We start from the raw sequence: 17,449 nt of genomic DNA, 5'->3' as shown, positions 1-17,449 counted from the left end.
AGCTTATCAAGCTGTTTGAGACAATGAGTAATAAACTTTTTCTGCATTAGAGAGATGAGGTCAAGAAAAGCAGAAAATAAAATAAATTAAAGCTGAGATGGTGTTTGCACCTGCTCTTCTGCAAAGATAACACCCTTCAAAGAATGTGTAATTCCAGCTGAACTTCTCACACTCAGAGCCACTGTTAATCAATATTGCTTATTCCCCTTGGTCCCCGTAACCTTGGAATAAGGGCAAGACATACTATGAGGAATCACGTAAATAGGGCATAGGTGAGGGATTACACTGGAGGAAAAGGATTTTGCTGGCTTTTCTGACCCGTATTCTTAGCCAGTTTTTTAGAGTAATCTTTTGCTTTATCCTTTTCTCTAAGCCAACTGCATCTGAATATCCTTTTCTGTATGTTTTGATAGCATTTTCCCCTCTCATTAAGAAACAATTTAGGTGATTTTTGTATACGAAACTTCCCATTTATATCCGTGAGGCCTGACATTACTGTTTGCAAGTACTGCATGTTCTAGGAAGGGGTAATGAAACAACACAGCTGTTAAAGGGAAAATCCAGTCAAGCTTACAGAATTAATGTATTTTCAAACAAGTATAGTTAAGTGGGTGCAAAAAGCTGTATGTATGCCTTCTTACTTTGATTAATGAAACTGGTTTATTTTAGTTTTGGAATTTAACATGAAAGACATGGTGGACTGAGGATGCATGGAAATAGGACCATATTAACTGGAAATAAGCACCCAGAGTTTTGCACCAATGGATGGGTTTGTATCAGAAGTGGCTTCAGCTGTGTTAGGGCAACATCACTATCCTTTCTGCCTAATGCCACTAACGAGATGAAAAATGATTACATGTGAAAGTGAGGGATTTTTCAGTTTTACAGATGAGTCTTGTGAGCAGCTCAGGTGCTTACGAACAATGGATTCACCCTTTGATAGCAGCTGAGAAGAAAGATATGCTTAGGGAGAATGTTGGCCATGGAGCTATAGGTACTTGGTAACCTTTGAAAAGCTTAAATGCAGAAGCAGCAGCTGAGAAGCATAGTAGCAGTGGAATAGGCTGGTAGATGAGCGTGAGTGTGGAGAAATCTCATGCAACAAAGGAATTAGGACAAATAGAAAAGAGGAATTATAAGGATTTTGGGGGAGTAGGGGGAGAGGAACAGAGAAGCCCCTGCAGGAGAGCTCAGGGTGGTGCTGTGGCATTTGCTTGTAAAGAAGTGGGGGAAATGGCAGGAAGGAGGCTACCCCACTAGGAAAAACAACCAGAGAACCATATAAAATGTGTCACTTGCTGTGCTAGCAGCTTGAACATGGCGACAAATGCTTAGTTACCTTAAACAGAACCCTGTTTAAGTATTTTATTGTGGAATGTCTTTAGTATTTAATTTTCAGGAAATAATGGAAAATATTGCATATCATTTGGAAATTGTGGCTAGTGTTTCTTCTGAGAGGCAGGCTTTTCAGATGGCACTTGGAATTCATCAGTTGTAAAGCTTTCAGTTAAAACAAATGGTATGTCTAAACCTGGAGTACAGATAACCACTGCGATGTAGCCAGGTTGTCTCAATAAAAAAGACTGCATATTGACTGGGCCCCTGGCTTGAAATGTTTCTACAGATTTGTGCTAGAATATCTCCACACATTCCCTATGATTCCAGCTATTAAACTCAAATGCTTTAGAATGTAGCTAGGGCAATCTATGAACTTCAGTGGCTATCGCACAGGTCCCTTGAGAATAGCCTGAGCTGCTTGTGAAAGTGTCTGTGGCTCAGGAGAGCTACTGACTGCCAGTTTAGGGTGGCAATCTAATGCTTTCTTCTATTACTCTTTTCACTGTATGTTAATCAAGCAGATGCTACATCCAGGCTGAATTCCTGTGTTTAACTGCTGCTTTAACTCCATGGCAAAACAGCGATGCCAGTGATGCAAAAAGCAGCTGCTTTCTAGCTCTGTAGCCGTGAACAGAAAACATCCCGCTCCCAGGCTCTCCGCAGCCCACCTTGTTTCAACACCCAGTTAGAAACTTTGGTCGTAAGTGATGAGAGAAGGTGGTTGAAACTTACCTTATTTACTTTGCCTGGTCATGCACTTGGGTGCATACACAGTTTGTTCCTTCCCCATAGCAGAGGCTATGCTAACAAAAAATAGCATCTTCCTTCCCAAACCAGTTGGAGTTGATTGAAGGCACCTGCCTTTCACTCCCTTCATCTTCAGTGGCACTGAAGTTAGTCTTAGTTACACATCTCTCAGGTGATATGTCAACAGCAGGGACTGTGTATAGAGGGAGCCACCTATGGAATAAATTTTCACAAGAAAATTGGACTTTGACGGTCTTTTGAAGGCTGTCAAATAGTATCAATTTGATGATAACACTTTTCTTCAAAATAACCCCAAAAAATCTTTACTATATTATTTCGTTCTCGTCTCAAGACCTTGTCTAGTCTAAGGTCTCTGTAGCAGATAAGAGAAAAACAAATTAGTCCACTAGCGATTTCACTTTGCTAGTCTAATTATATTGAAGCTGTTCAGTTACTAATAAGGCAGGGATATAAAAACCTTCTGAGGGAAAAAGCCAGAGAGCATAGACCACTGAAGAAAGGAAGAGTGTTTTAAGAAAAACTGTGCTAAGAATACCTACAAGCATCATGCTGGCTGAGATGTTCGCTACAGCTCGTTGTCACCTTGATTATACGAGCAGTAACAGACTTTTCTGTCATGTGGTGGCTTACTTGAAAAGCTCAGCCTTTTCTAAGATCAGTATGTACTATGCTTACTATTTTCTATTGTAGGCAAAAATTGGACTTCCTAAAAATTGTTACTATACCTGGCAAATAATTTCTGAAAAAGTAATTCAGAGGAGAAAATTTACTGTGCAGTGGAAAGGATTTCATTGTTACACTACTTAATGAAATGTGGGACATTCACAGCTTTCTAATATAGCAAATTAAAAAGCAAAAGTGCAGCCAGAAGTGACCTGTCTCTCGTTTTCCTTCCTGTGCAGTTTATGCCCGTAATGTACCAGCAAGTTAGAGAGAGAGGTAGGATGTCTCTGTATACGTCTTTACTGTGTAAAAATTTATATCCACCTACATAAACACACATTTAATGTTTGCATCAGTGTTATACTCCTGATATCAAGGAAATTTGTGACATGCCTACGTATTTATAGACCACCAAAGGTCTTCTGGCATTTGATATATGCTACAGTAAAATAAGATCCAAACTTTGTCCTGTCTCTCTCTAAGCACAGTCACAAACTTGACTGAACTGCACTGGTCTAATAATTTGGAATGTGCCTCTAAAATATAAGAGGATGCTCTTGCTATCAACTTACCACTTAAATTATTTAAATTCCGCATCTGCCTCGGGATGCTTTTCCACATTTGCTACTAGCTGATTGCCATTCAAATATTTATATGCGGTACATCTTTACGTAAATCATAGCCTATACTGTCTTATCCATTACATGTGTTTAGAAAGCATTTTCACTTCGGGGTTTTAATTTTGAGGACAGAATGTTGGCTTCTTTCCTAATGTTGGCTGCACCAGGGAGAAGGGCCTTTGTTTGTCAGTGGGATTCAGCACAATTTGCCCTCTGGCAGTAGAGGTAGATGGCCTACTAAAGTCTCTTTGATACATGCGGATTGATTAGCAGAAACATAAACACTAATTCGAGTAAGCCAAAAAATTTTTTTCAACAGATAATTCAAGTGTCTCAAACCATTAAGGTTTCTTTTGCTGAGTTGGTTTTGTATTTAGAAACTGTTACATGAACATCCATATTTTTGTGAGAAGGATATTGTGCTTAATGACACTGAAAAATCTATGTGCATTGTATCTCTCATAATGATGGTCTGCTTCACATAAATGCCATTCATCTTAATGTCATAAAAATAATTTCAATTTATAATTTGAATGGTGCATTCAACATAGAACTCAAATGTCTCTAGAATTTCAATATTTTACTGTATCAAGTTCCTCTCTCCCTACCTTGATTAATTTCAAAGTTGGCTGGACGTATGCTTGTGTCCTCCCTGAGTCTGATCAAATTCCTTATAATTGCTGGGAAGTTTTTTATTAACTTTAACATGAGTTGAGTTAGTCGATAAATTACAGATACAGACCTGGAAAAGCTGGATACTGCTTAGCAAAATCAATGTTATACCTCTGGGAGCAGCAGGATGGTTTAAATGTTCTTAGCAGGGTTAGGGTTCTTGTTGTAGAAGAAAAAAATAGCAGGTGGAAAAGTAAGGAGCCTACTATGAATCTTACAAGAGTTTTGAAGAGTTTGAAGTCTGCAAGGTGGCTGTCTTCAGTGTGAGACCTGCTATGCTGCTGATCTTACATTTAACATTGATGAAGTAAACTAATTTTCCACTTCAGAAAAGCACCTGTGGAAGTGAGCTTGCCTGTGTCCTGGGATACCTGTTACTGACACGTGGCAGCGTTTGAGATGAAGCTGTATGTGTCATGTGTCAAGAAGATGCAAAAAGAAGAACTGTAGATTACTTAAAGAATGATTTTTCAGTAGCTCAGACTGGAAAGGTCCACCTGTGTCCTTATGGCCTGTTCTCTGCAACTGCAGACACAATCTCGTAGTAGTTAAGGTGGTTCTTTTGACAAGCTGATAGCGAGTCTGGTTCATTTTGCTAAGGATGTATTGAATTGCTTTTGTTTTGTAATTGTTTATGGTCAATCTTTCTTCATTGCTTAAGAAGTTTATTTTCTGCCTGTTCCTTTGTGTTGTCTGAAGAATCTAGATGAAGTTTACCTGTATATCTCCAACAATGTACATAGACATTTAAGATCAAAAGTACCAAAACTCACATGAAAACGGATGCACTAAGGAAGATTATTTTTTTCAGTCTTTGGGGTGGGGCATTGGTGTGTATTTTATTAGCAAAATTGCTTTTCATCTCTGCTTTTGCTCACCTACCATCAGGAATGTAATGAGATGAATTAGACAAAGCAAACTGAGCAATTGCTTGTGCCGTCTATTCATTTATGAAGTACATAGGTGGCTTCAAGAGCCCTGGCTTAAAAAACAAACAAAGCCCTTCTGGGATATTGCCGACCCAGGCATTCATAAATGGTATTCAGTCTGTCGCTTTCGAGCTTTTAGGATGCAAGGTATTATTTCAAACTTCCCTCGTCCATCCATGGGTGCTGGAAACCTGTTTGTGGTGTGTATGGCGATTCTCATATCCTTGTCTGAGTCCAGAAAATTATGAAATATTTCCTCATTCGTCCCTCACCTTGTCCCCCCTCTTTTTGACATATGAAATTTAAGACATATTAGAAGATTTGGCACTGCTGTTGCTGCTCGTAATTTTGTGATGAAAGTAGGTGATCACAGTGATAGAGTGGGAGGTTTTAAGCTTCTAGGTTGTTAGCGACAAAACCACATTGTTGTTGTACTCCGAGTTTTCCTAAAAGGACTAGCTTTTTGTTTCCTGCAAACTTCAAAATGTTTTGCTTGCAGATAGGATGGATGCCTCAGGATAGCAAAAGGCAGGGCAAGCTTGGGAAAGGTTTGTTTCTCTTACTGTAGGGCAGAAGTGGAGCTTTGAACACTACAAGTGCAAGAGCTGGGGTGCAAGCCTGCTTCTGCTTTTATCTCAAGTGTAGGAATACAAGTCTACTGGTCTACAAGTGTGAGTGCAGCTGCTAGGATGACCTCCCTCTCCACCTGCAAAATGCACTCTTGACCTCACAACATGAATTTGTTGCTATGCTATCACTTTCCTTATGTTCAAACTGGAACAAACTGCAACCTGAATCCGGTTCCTACTCAGAAAATCATTTTCTTTTTTCTTCCAAATTTTCTGTATGTGAAACCCTTGGATCTAGTCCTTGCACATGCACAGGGTGGGTATGAGCATCTCAGCTGCTGATAGTGTGTTTGTTTCTTTAGTCCAGCTATGGCTCTGCTGGCATTAGCAGGGCTGTGTCTGATGGGATACTCAGTATTTTGCTCCGAGGTAAATAGCTTCTGGCCATGCAGTAGGAATATTTGATCAATTTGAAGAGAACGTGGTCCCACTCCCATGTCTAGAGTACAACCTAATTTCAACTACTCAGATGCCCTGCTGTTCACTGGCAGTTTAACCAGAGAGTTGGGCACATCGTCACTGCCAAGTGCATGGAGATCTGCCCAGATTCTTTACAGTGCTAAATATCCACTCCCTGATTATGAGCTTGGCTAAACCCTATCTCCAGTGAGGAACACAGCAGCTTGGGGGCATAGAACCCAGCTGGGGACCCATGAGAAGGCAGCACGTGACAGCTGGGAGAGGCTGGAAGAACCTGTCTTGTATTTATACACCAGGCATGCCCCAAAATGCCTCTGCTGCCTTGAATTTGGCACTTTCAGCAGTGCAGGAGTTGAATTTGTTGAATCTTCATCAGCTGAGAGCTCTCCTAGCCAGTTTTCACCTTGCTAGGACTGGCTGCTTGTAATCTTTTTGTCAGTGTAAATTTGACCCGTTACCTGCTGCAGGCTCATTTCTGTTGCAGCCTGTAGGTAAAGCGCAGTGAAAAGATCCCTCCTGCCTCGTAATTTGGCTGCGAGCTCACAGTGCTGGCTGGCAGTGGGAAATCGGACTTGGTCCAGTGTTTGCACTGGAAATTTTTTCACGTGGTTTATGATAGCAGTTGTTGCTGGGGAGAGCCTGTCACCCAAAACTCTTCAGCTGATGCTGAGCATTGCAACTTCCATGACTCTTTTTGAAACTTGAGTTATTGTTGATTATTCTTTAAAACCCAGTTCATGAAAGAAGACTTCTGTGTGAGTTTCACTTTGCATTTTCAGAATACATCTGTTTGGCCAAATAAACTCTAAGGAGTCAGAAATCAGACACCACCACCGCCCACCTCCCGCTCCCCAAAACCTGTACTTAAAATATTAATTTCAAGTTTGAATTCTCATTTTTGGGCAGAATTGAGGATTGGTAAAGCTAAGTTTTGACAGAACAACAAACATAAAGCGCAGTTGTATTTACTAAGCAAATTGCGTGTGCACAAATGGGAAGACATTGGGCCCAGATTGTTTTTCATTTTCAGAAACTGCCTGCTGGCCAAGCCCCAGGAGGTTTTCCTATTGCTGGTGGTGGCAGAGGTAAATCTGTTGCCCTTTCCAGAGACAGCAACTAGAAGCAACAAACTTAGAGGAGCAGAGAGTGTGGGGCAAGGGAAAGGGAAGCTGAAATGCTGATACCAGGGCAAGTTATTTCTCAACAACAGAGCCAGCATGTTCGAATCTAGCCATATTGTTCCTGAAAGGTGCACAGACAGTAAGCATCGCATCTGTCACATACCAAAACATCAGAACCAACAAAGGATTAGAATTCAGTCGCAGTTCATTTACAGATAGCCAGCTAAACACTCAAAGACTCGGACGTAGTTTTAATTATACTTATTTTCACAGGTTTCCAAAGTTCTGCTGAATCTCTTGTACTAAAGAGAGGTTCAGGGAAGAGTGGTTTCTCTCCCACAAACTGTTCCAGCATATTAAAATGGCAAAGTCTGGCTCCTCTCCTTAGAAGCCTTTTAAGTTGAAGTCTGACATTGTTCTCACGAGTGCTGTCGTTTGGCCAGCTGGAAGGCTACCACGTCCTGTTGTATGCAACTTGCTGAGAGTAGAAGAGGAGAACAGCAATGGGGAGGGTAGTTGTCGTAGTTATCAGATTAATTCTGTCCTCATTTGCAAGTTTAAACAAGTTACGTGGAATGCATATTGGAACCTGGATTAAAAATGTAGTGCCTGTGTATTTTACTGCATTTAACCAGTTTCAGGTGCCATTTTGCTTGTCCATAAAAATGCCCCTTTCTTTCCCCACACAAGTTCCACATTTGTGTCAAGACTTTTGAGAACGTACTTGTTTGCTTCAGTGTGAAAATTATTACATGGCCTTGAATTGTTGTTAGCATTCAGCATCCAGCACATCCAAGAAAGAAAGAATTGGATCTGTTTCTTCTTAGGCAGCAACAACAGATTTGTTTATTAAATTCCAACCTGTTACTCCCGTGGAAATCAGCAGAAAGCTTTCGAGACGATCCGATCCAGGTTCTCGCTTGAGCGTAACTGGTCCTGCCAAACCTTGTTGACGGTACGCAGGAAGGAAGGAAGGACACTCACTAGAGTCTTAGGGTATCTTTAGGCAGTGAACAAACATCCTGCTCCCAATGTGTCTGTGCGGCTGGAAGTGACTGTCAGAAAACTGTCCTGAACTCCTTTTCATCCTCTCAGATCTGCTGGTGGAAGTATCCATGGTCACGCTCCCTACCCTGCTTTCACTCATGTTGAGCTTAGCTAGTTTAAAGAGACTAGTTGGTGGACATTTTCCATGTTGGCTCATTTTCGTTGAGGAGGGCAAGGTGTCATCCCACGAGCAGCTCTGCTGGCATGTTTGAAGGAGTGAGTACCTTGGATGGAAGAGAGTGACATGCAGGGTGGTGACCCCATGTCCTCGTGCCATTGCAGATGTTTGTTGGTCACAGTTTGCCTCCTCCCAGGCTTCCCCTGCATCCAGGAGGAGTGGTGTTCAATGCCATGGGCAGCTGCAAAAGCTGAACGTCCCAGGATGGGGTTTGGGCCCTGCCATGTGTTGAGCGCAGTCCCGGGGAAGCAGCTCTTTATTGCTGGTTGAGCAGGTTTGACGGAGTGTTTTGCCAAATAAAAAACAGAGCTCCAGGACCGGTGTGTTTACTGTCACCTTTAGTTCAAAAAACACATCTAAATTAGATTTACTGTTATTGCATGTGCTGGTTCGGGAAAATCAAATTATTTGGTGTGTTTGTTTTTACAGCTCAAGGATAAATCTCACTTCTAGCATAAGCAGGTGTAATTTCATTGAAGTAAATGCAGTTGTACTTCTGTCTGAATTTTTGGATTTAGCCGTAAGCCTTTGCTGCCTTTTAAAGAGACTTTCTTTCTCTGTTGCATTCAGTTCAGAGTCACGCTGTGAAAGCTCTGCACTGGTTTAGGAAAACTGGGAGGGGAAGACTCCCTGTGCACTTCAGCTTCCCGCAAAAAGATTGCTTCTGTCACAGCAGATTAATCTTGGAAGTTTACAGGCTAGAAACGCACCACGTAGCAGTGAAGGTTTGTTAAAGCAGGGGAGGAGAGGGACCTTTTCTGCGGGTGGGAGCACATGGTAAAAGCAATGGGAAGGGAGGAGAAGACACACCCCTGATGGAGCGGTGCCTTCCAGGGAGAAGCACCCACTGGCTCACAGCTGGAGCTGGCGAGCACAAGCGTGCACAGTCCGTGAGGAGAGTGGGAGCTGACATGATGTGCTTCAACTCGATGCAAAATGAATGAGCTGCTGTTCTCGGGGGTATTCGGCCCCCGTCATTGAAGTACAAGTACACGGCTGCACGGAGCGCGCTTTGCGTCGTCTGATGCCTAGATACGCGCTGACGGAGACGGGGACCAGGCAGAGCGTTGAGTTGGGTGTTTGTGTATGACGTGCTTGGCATTCAATTCCTGTTTGCTGCAACAAAAAGGTAAGAAACTTAAAAAGTGACAAGGAAAAATCCTCAGCCTCCTCCCTCAGACGACAGTTTCACATTAGGAGTAGTCTTTGTCTCGAGCTGTATTTTCATAGCTATGGCACATTAGTCTAAAGCTTCTGTGTGGATGCCTGCGAGGCAAATTACAGCTCCTAGTGTGACAAAGGCAAGTCAGATTTCTTTTCTCCAAGAGCTGACACTTAGCAACCTTCAGGAGAGCACTGTAGCAGAAACACTGGACTGTGTGCTGAGCGGTAAGTATTTGATGCTGTTCTCCCTCTCCTTTATCCCGACAGATGTTGCTCATTTGAGCAGTAAGCTAACTAATGAGTCCTGATGATTAATAGGTCTGGGGGTCGGTGTTCAGCTCGGGATTACATGTTCCTAAACTGGCTGCGGTTACTGGCTGCATATTCACCAGCCTGATTCTGTAGAGGATGATCATAATTTGTTTTTACTGGTAATGCTGTGTTAATGAATAAAAAGATGCTATAGTTAAGAACAGCGGAAACCGCCTTTACTGAAGAGAAGAAACCTCCCTGTGTTTTCCCCCAAACATACAGTGCCTGTATGATTATTTATGTGTAATTCTCAGCTAACTCGTAGCTAGCCACTCTGGGCTTTTTTCTTTCAGCCCATAATTGACAATGGAGATGGTGCAATGTGAAATCTTTGTAGAGCTCCAAAAGAAGTAGACATGTTCAAAGACAAAAGTGTGGGGATACATGCATGTAAAAATATCTTTAGTTGAAACAGTTAATGACTCTTTTGACAGAAGAGGAAACTTCATGATTTAAATGTAGTGCATTGCCTTGAGGTTTCTGTGTTTGCCTAATCCTATCTGTATTCATAAAGAATTTGCAACAGGAGAAATTTCATTGATTTGTTAATTGATATATAGCTTTGAATCCTCATTACGCTGGGCACGGAGGGGAGGAAAGAGAGACAAGCACATTCATCTTTTTCTTTAAACTCAGCTTCACTCTTAAATTAGGATTCTCACATGTTCTGGAGCCTCATTGTTCTCCCTATTCTGTGCAGTAATTTTTGCTTTCTTAAAGGATAGCAAACATTGCTGAGTATTGATCTCTATCAGGGAAATATATGAAGTGTTTCATCTCTTAAAACTATGGCTTTAATGATGTTTTTTTAGCTATTGCCTTTTAGTTAATGTAATTATAACAACTTGTGAGCGAGGAAAGGATATTATTTAGCCCTAGAGCATTACTCAGTAAAAATTGGCTTATTTATTTTCATAAGGAGTTAAAAGAGAGAAAGAGAAAGATAGCGGGGTTTTATTATGTAATGCCAGTTAGATTTTTTTTTTTTAAAAAGTACAATTAGTTTTCCGTTCTACAACAGTGGATGTATATCAATAAATAACCCTATCTATGAAGAGATTTTAAACGCAGATCAGTTGGAATGCAGATGAGGATCAAACAAACTGTGTGAATTAGTATTTTAGATAACTAAGGTGGTGGTCTGTAGTGTTTCTTGTACTGTTACAGTCTGTTGGATATCCTATTGGGCCAGGCTTTCTGGTTTGCTGTTTGGAGTTTCCTGTGTCTCGTGATGTAAAGTAAAACTCTGTTACTGGGGACACAATTCTGATCTAATTACTACGAGAGTGCTAGTATTGATTCGGCTGCTCTGTGCAGCTTTAATTTGTGTTAGAGTGCAGACTTCGCTCCACTGTAGTTTGAGATAGTCTGAGATAACCTTATTCTCTGGGTGAAGTTAATCCAGGTCAAAACCTGAAATTTAACAATTCTAAATCAGAGAATATCAAGTCAATAAGAAGCATTGTTTCATTTCCTCCGATTAAAAAATAACTGGCATGTCCCTCAATTTGGTTTAGTATCTGCCAAAACCAACATCCTCTCATTTTTGTTGTTCTATTTTGATGTGATATGAAAGCGTTCTTTATATGTTTTAGGATATTTCCAAATTGGAAATATCTTTATGGCTGAATGTAATAATTCTTAAATTAAAACAGAAAATCTCACATCTAACTGATCCATTTAAAATGGTGGTCTAGTGGTTTGGGGGAAAAGGTTGTCTGCCATTCAAAGTTCTTTTCATGCCTCTAAAAATTTAATTTGTTTTCCCTAACAAGCCAAAGGTAACATTTCCTAAGGAGAGGTGAATGGTCTGCAGTGGGTTGTGAAAGATGCACCTGGCTTACATCAGAAGAGATGCCTGGAGTGGCCATGTGCTTCACGGAGCTTTAAGTGCACCCACTCTTTCGTCTCAGGTCTTCAGTCACTGTCAGTTAGTGTGTGCAGATCAGGGAAACTCTGAAGAAATGGTAAAGTGACCTGAGGTTGCTTATTTATTGAGAGTACTTGAAGAATAACAAGGAACCAGTTTGCCTGTCAGATGCCAATGTGATGTCAAGCACCTAAACTATCAGTGGGGCTTACTGATTCAGAGCCGCTGGTCTTAAGAGTACAATTTAGTCTTTACAAACTGTGGACTCATATAATGTGTCAGGCTGCCTCATATATTCTTTTTATTTTAAAAATAGAATCTGACTAGGTTATAGTACTCATCATAATATATGATTAGCAACAGAAGGCTAGATCAAGCCATCAATTTTTAAGCAGAAATCTTCTTTACTACCAGTGGAGAATTGCTTAAAAAATTGATGGCACAATCTGGCCCACAGTGAACAGGGGATTTCTGCAGAAAGTGTTAGTTGTACTTCTACTCAGTCTGCATCCTGGTGGTGGCAGGGACCCAGAAACTCAAGGCCAGCCTGTGGAAATAGTCTCATACTTGTCAGAAGACAAAAGGCTTAAAGACTATTTTAAAAAGAAAAATAATAATAATTAAAAAAAAGTTAAAAAGCTACCAAACTGTTAGACAAATTATAAATCACAGCTATTTTCCTTTCAGTGAAAGCAACTATATTTTTCTAATGGCATACATAAGTGAAGGACATAATCATTCTCTAAGCAACAGAGAGACTTCCAAATGCACAGAAATGAATGTTGTTTCCTTTATTTGTTTATGTTGTTGAGGTGTAAACACATTTTCACATTTTACATAAACATTTTGCTGTGTTAAGTGCTACTAGACTTCGTAGTTACAAATTACAAAACCAGAGTAGGGCCTCTTCTGTGCCTCAGAGGATAGGCTTGGGCAAGTACTTGTAACTGTAAGTAAAGACGAAAGGCTCAAGCCATGCATCATTATTTTTAATCAAGTAAAATCTGTTTTACTCCAGTAAAACTCTACAGTAATTGAAAGCAAAGAGGTTTCAGCTGGTCGCTATCTCTGAGGAAGAGAGGTGGTCAGGGCTGCTGCTGCTGAGTGTAGTCCCACGTGAAAATGTTTAAGGAATGTGGAGGTTGGAGGGCAGACATTTGTACTTGCCCAGGGTGCAGGTGACATATGGCAACTTTCTTTTTTCTAATGTGCACAAAAAAGACAACTGCGGAAGCTACAGGAATGAAGAGGTGTGAAGCGTTAACCTCTTCACCCTGTGAGCTGAGTAGTGCGTCGGTCACAAAAACGGTTGGGATGTAGACTTAAATCATCTCTGGCAGGTACAGAGGAGTAGACTCTAACGCTCTCCCAGGCTCATGTGCAGTGCAATGCCCCACTAAAACATTAGCTGAGCATGGGAGCATCACCTTGATCCTTAAATACCTTATCGGAGATGCCAACAAGAGCAAAACCGCTTGGGTTTGTTGATGTGGTTTGCCCTTGTTGAAGTAGAGGATGGAACAGTAGCAACCATGGAGTATCTGAAGTCCAGGACATCTGTCCCAGTCACAGGGATGGAGGGACCTGCCCTGCCAGGGCTCTCGGGCATGTCATTTTGCCCCTGCCACACTCTCTGCCCACCGCTGAGACAGGCACGTACGCTGGTTGTCTGCATAAGCACAGCATTGCCATGTCCATCTGCATGGTGTGTCCCCGTCCTGTGGGTTGAGGTGTTTCTGTTATATAGTCACAGGAAAAAAGTTAACCTGGAAAGGATCACAGCAGGTCACCCTTAGACCAGCCTCCTGCCCAAAGCTGAACAGGATTCAGGATTACCTCAGGACCAGGTCTAGTTGGTGTTTTTAAAAACCTCCCAGAAGAGATTGCGCAGCCTCTCAGTGTATCTCTCTGGGCTTACCCGCTCTCTTGGCAAGGAAACTTGGGTTTACTCTATTTTTTAAACCTTCCCATGAGTGAGTGGGAGACACTAATTAGATCCTCCTCCATTACCTCATCCCCAAGCTAAACAAGCCTGCCTGGTTTCCAGGCTAAGCAGACCTACCTCCAGGCTAAATGAGTGTGGTTCCTGCAGCTTTGGTGGCTCTCGGCTGGACTCACGCCAGTTTGTCCCTCCCTCCTGTGTACTGGTGTGCCCAAACCTAGATGCAGAAATCCAGATGCAGCCTCGCAAGTGCCACGTGGAGGGTGCTTTTTGGGGGACAGGAGTGTTACCACTGCACCTCTCAGTTTGTTCACCTCCCAGTGAAACCTCTGTTATCCTTCAGCTTATGGAGTGGATGTTGTATATCAACAATCAGCCTCCAGGATGCAACTTGCATCAGACACAGATAAACAAAACCTGGGGCTGGAAGGATAAATTGTCTTCTACTCAAGCACTGTCATATATTGTGCAGTTCTCTCCCACAGGATGTTGCCCCATCAATAATACCACTCTCTGCAACTGCCTTGCCTCCACTGCATCCCTGGGCTAGGTATGACCCTCTGCAAGAGGACGGCAGGTGAAAGAGGATGATCAGGGAGGCAGGCACCCTTGGTGGTACCATAATGCACAGCCTCCAAAGATGCTAATTGGAAAACAAGCTGGAATAAATGGGCCTGGCAGAAGTGGTGGGGAGGAGAAGACACTTACCCCCTTCTCGAGGAGGCAGCATCCCCTCGGGGCTCACTTTGGAAGGAAGGGGTGCCTTTCTCATGCCTCTGCAGGCTGGAAGGTCATGGGCTGTTTTCCTTGGAGGTCTTGGCCTTTTCCCCTCAGAAATGAATCTCAAATCCTGCGTAACAGTCCTGACACAATTTCTAGGTATCACTTTCCCACGTTATTGGCAAGCTCTGGCTTGACCCCTTTTAGCTCAGTAGCTTGGAAGACGATATATAGAGCACCATACCGAAGCACTTGCACAGCTGCTCTTGCAGCATTGCTGGCACTTAGAGCCATCAACAAAATCTGCCATTTGAACTGAAACTTTCCACGTCTGCTTTTTAGCCTTGGGGTTATTTATTTATTGAAGTTTGACAGTGAATCGTTCAACCATATTTGAGCTACCAGAATGTGAAGGGAATACAGGCAAATAGTCTTGTGTGAAATTAAGTCATAAATTACAAGACACTCTATGGGGAGATATTGGGTTAATTGGAAAGGTGTAATTAACTGCTTAGAAGCAGGATGCAGCCCTCCTTGATTCACATGCATCCCATGGTGTGGGAGTCCATCAGCAGTAGCCACGCTTGTTCCTCGCTGCCTGGGGAAGTCCAGCAGCCCAGCTGCTTCTATTTTTCTCTCACCTTGCTGAATTTCCTCCTGTGCTCTTTTCTTTGTCTGTGATGGAAGCAGCAATGGTGATTGTTCTGTACAGGTGTATCTTGCATAATGATAGGGGGATTAACAGATCTCCCTTTAAGAGGAGGTCATGTTTTGTGTTTAATTGTGCTGTGTTCAAAATCTGCTAGATCCAAGACATTTCTTTTCCTGTTCCCCCCACCCCCAGTACATTGTGTCTGAATTGCTGGAAGATTTTTCCAATATAAAACTTTTTCTGAGAGATAATCTATTTGTCCACTTCATATAAAGCCAGTGATTAATGCATGGAGAAAATTACATATATTTTGCTTCTCATACTATTTAGAAATATTGACTGTATTTTCTTTATATCGCTTTATAGAAGCGATACTACTTTTTCAGTTCTGATTTTCAAATTGGCACTGAAATATAGAATCAAGGGCTGTTAAGGCTTGAAAGACTTCCAGTATTTGCAATACTGAGATCTAATTTTAACCTTTTAATTTATAAAATGTTAGCAGTGGGTGTGGTGAAGTCCTTGCTGATTCTGCGAAGCCCAGTAGAAAGCCCATGTAGCTTTCCCACGAAGGAATGAGTGGGATTTGGTTGGGGAGATGCGTGCAGGTCACCACCAGGTATCGAAAAGAGGAAACTCCCAGTTCACTGCATGGAAGGAAGTGGAGCAGAATGCCCTGTGTTTCTTCTTTACAATGATGATAAGTCTCACACTTTCATTGTAAAATTTCTGGGAATGTCCATTATATTTGTAAATACAGATCTTTTTCCAACTTGACTGCTTTCATAGAGTCGTAGAACAGCCCAGGTTGGAAGAAACATCAACAGACAATCTGATCCAGCCTTTCGTGGGAAAGGGAGCCTAAATGAGATTGTCTAGCACCCTGTCCAGTCATGTCTTGAAAACCTCCTGTGATGGGGACTCTACCATGTTTGTGGAGAAGTTGTTCAGATGAAGTATTGTTCTTCACAAGGAGCAACATGGAGATTACAAGGGGCAATGGGTACAAGTTGTACCAGGAGAGGTTTCATCTCAACATAAGTAATTAAATCTCTAGCTATGTACATACGCATCCATGTGTGGCTTGCACTCCCATGTTGGACCAGATGCATTAGCTAACCATATGCACATTTAGTTAAAATCTGGCTTAGAAAGCCTATGTTTATTCCAAATCTACTCGGGAAGCTATTTCTAAGCAACAGATCAATCCTGCAAGCTTTGCAAGCTTGCTCAAGTGCGATGTCTAATGGGAATTGGATCCCTTCCCTTCAATATGTTCTGTCTTTATTCCTTCCCTTATTACTTGAGATGGGATCATTTTTCCACTCCACTATTTTTTTCTCAGAGTCACCTACAAAGTAGGATGATGATGTAGGGTCCCACATTTTTGTGCACAGTGCAGGAACCTTGCTCGATGCTCACTGGAGATGAGCCCTTCTTAAAAAAGGGAGTTGTGAATGGAGGCAGGGACAGGAGCACAGGACTAAGCAGCTCTCATCTGGAGAATGGTTATTATCCCTATAGAGACACTACATATTGAATAAAGTGATGTCCTGTTTTTAAGGAGGTGAGCAGAAGCAGGCAGCAGCCCACCTCATTCACCAGTGCAGCTAACCCTTTGGGAGGATGTCACGGCAAACTGTGTGCTTTCTTCACACGGCAGCTCCAGAAGCGCACACGCACCCGTGAACGCACACTGCTGGTGTTTCGTGGTGGCCGGTGCGACCAAGAAAGCAGCCGGCACGGTGGGTGCTGGGGGCCCGCAGCGAGCCCTGCCCGGGGCGCAGGAAGGGAGCAGGGCACGCAGAGCGGCTTTGGGGAAAGGGGAGAAGGGCAGCCCCCAGCCAGGGAAGCTTGTGGCTCCTCCTGCCTGCCTTCACCTTCGGGAAAGGGGTGATGGTGAAGTCGTACCAAGATTTACTGGTTGCTGAAGTGCTTCAGAAATAAAGGTGTGTAGTGATTTCATGCGTCCTGGCTTCAGCTCAGTGCTCGTGTGTGGTTGTTCCTCAGGCTGTCACTTCTTCAGGGTGCGAATTTCAGAGGAACCCAAGTGACCTTGGGGTGTGAGCTTTTGGAAAAGGCATTAAAAAAACTCATTGCAATCTTTCTACTCTTTCAGTTTAAACAACATAAGGTTTTCACAGCCTGAAGAATTATTCTTGTTTGTTTTGTTGGTGTCTGCTTTAAATAGTGTTACTTTGGAAGAAGGAAGGTTCATGCACTTTGTGTGTCTATTTATGCTTTCTGCATACTACTTCCCGGACTTGTGTGTGGTATTTTAAGATTGGTTACCTCCCAGTGTTGATATGTCTGCACAGCCTCTCTAAATTCAGCTGATGCCTCTTGGCTTCATCGCGTGTTTCCAAAAATACAAACTTCAGAGCAACAGGATTCAACCAAAATA

The 17,449-nt window shown here is 42.3% G+C and overlaps 1 protein-coding gene across 6 annotated transcripts in view; it reads left to right on the top strand.

Moving 5' to 3' along the window:
* APBB2 (amyloid beta precursor protein binding family B member 2) overlaps positions 1-17,449 on the top strand; it is a 103,082-nt gene that overhangs the window by 68,537 nt on the left and 17,096 nt on the right. Inside the window, exon 9 of one of the 6 annotated variants that reach the window (XM_086611600.1) lies at positions 3,040-3,045. The exons of the other annotated variants lie outside the window; for them this stretch is intronic. Within the exon in view, the coding sequence (XP_086467726.1) occupies positions 3,040-3,045 (6 nt within the window). The remainder of the gene's footprint in view (positions 1-3,039; positions 3,046-17,449) is intronic. 6 annotated transcript variants of the gene reach the window in all.

Source organism: Tauraco erythrolophus, chromosome 5 (assembly GCF_009769465.1).
Source record: "Tauraco erythrolophus isolate bTauEry1 chromosome 5, bTauEry1.pri, whole genome shotgun sequence".
Classification (NCBI taxonomy): Eukaryota; Metazoa; Chordata; class Aves; order Musophagiformes; family Musophagidae; genus Tauraco; species Tauraco erythrolophus.
This window is presented reverse-complemented; position numbering and strand designations above follow the sequence as displayed.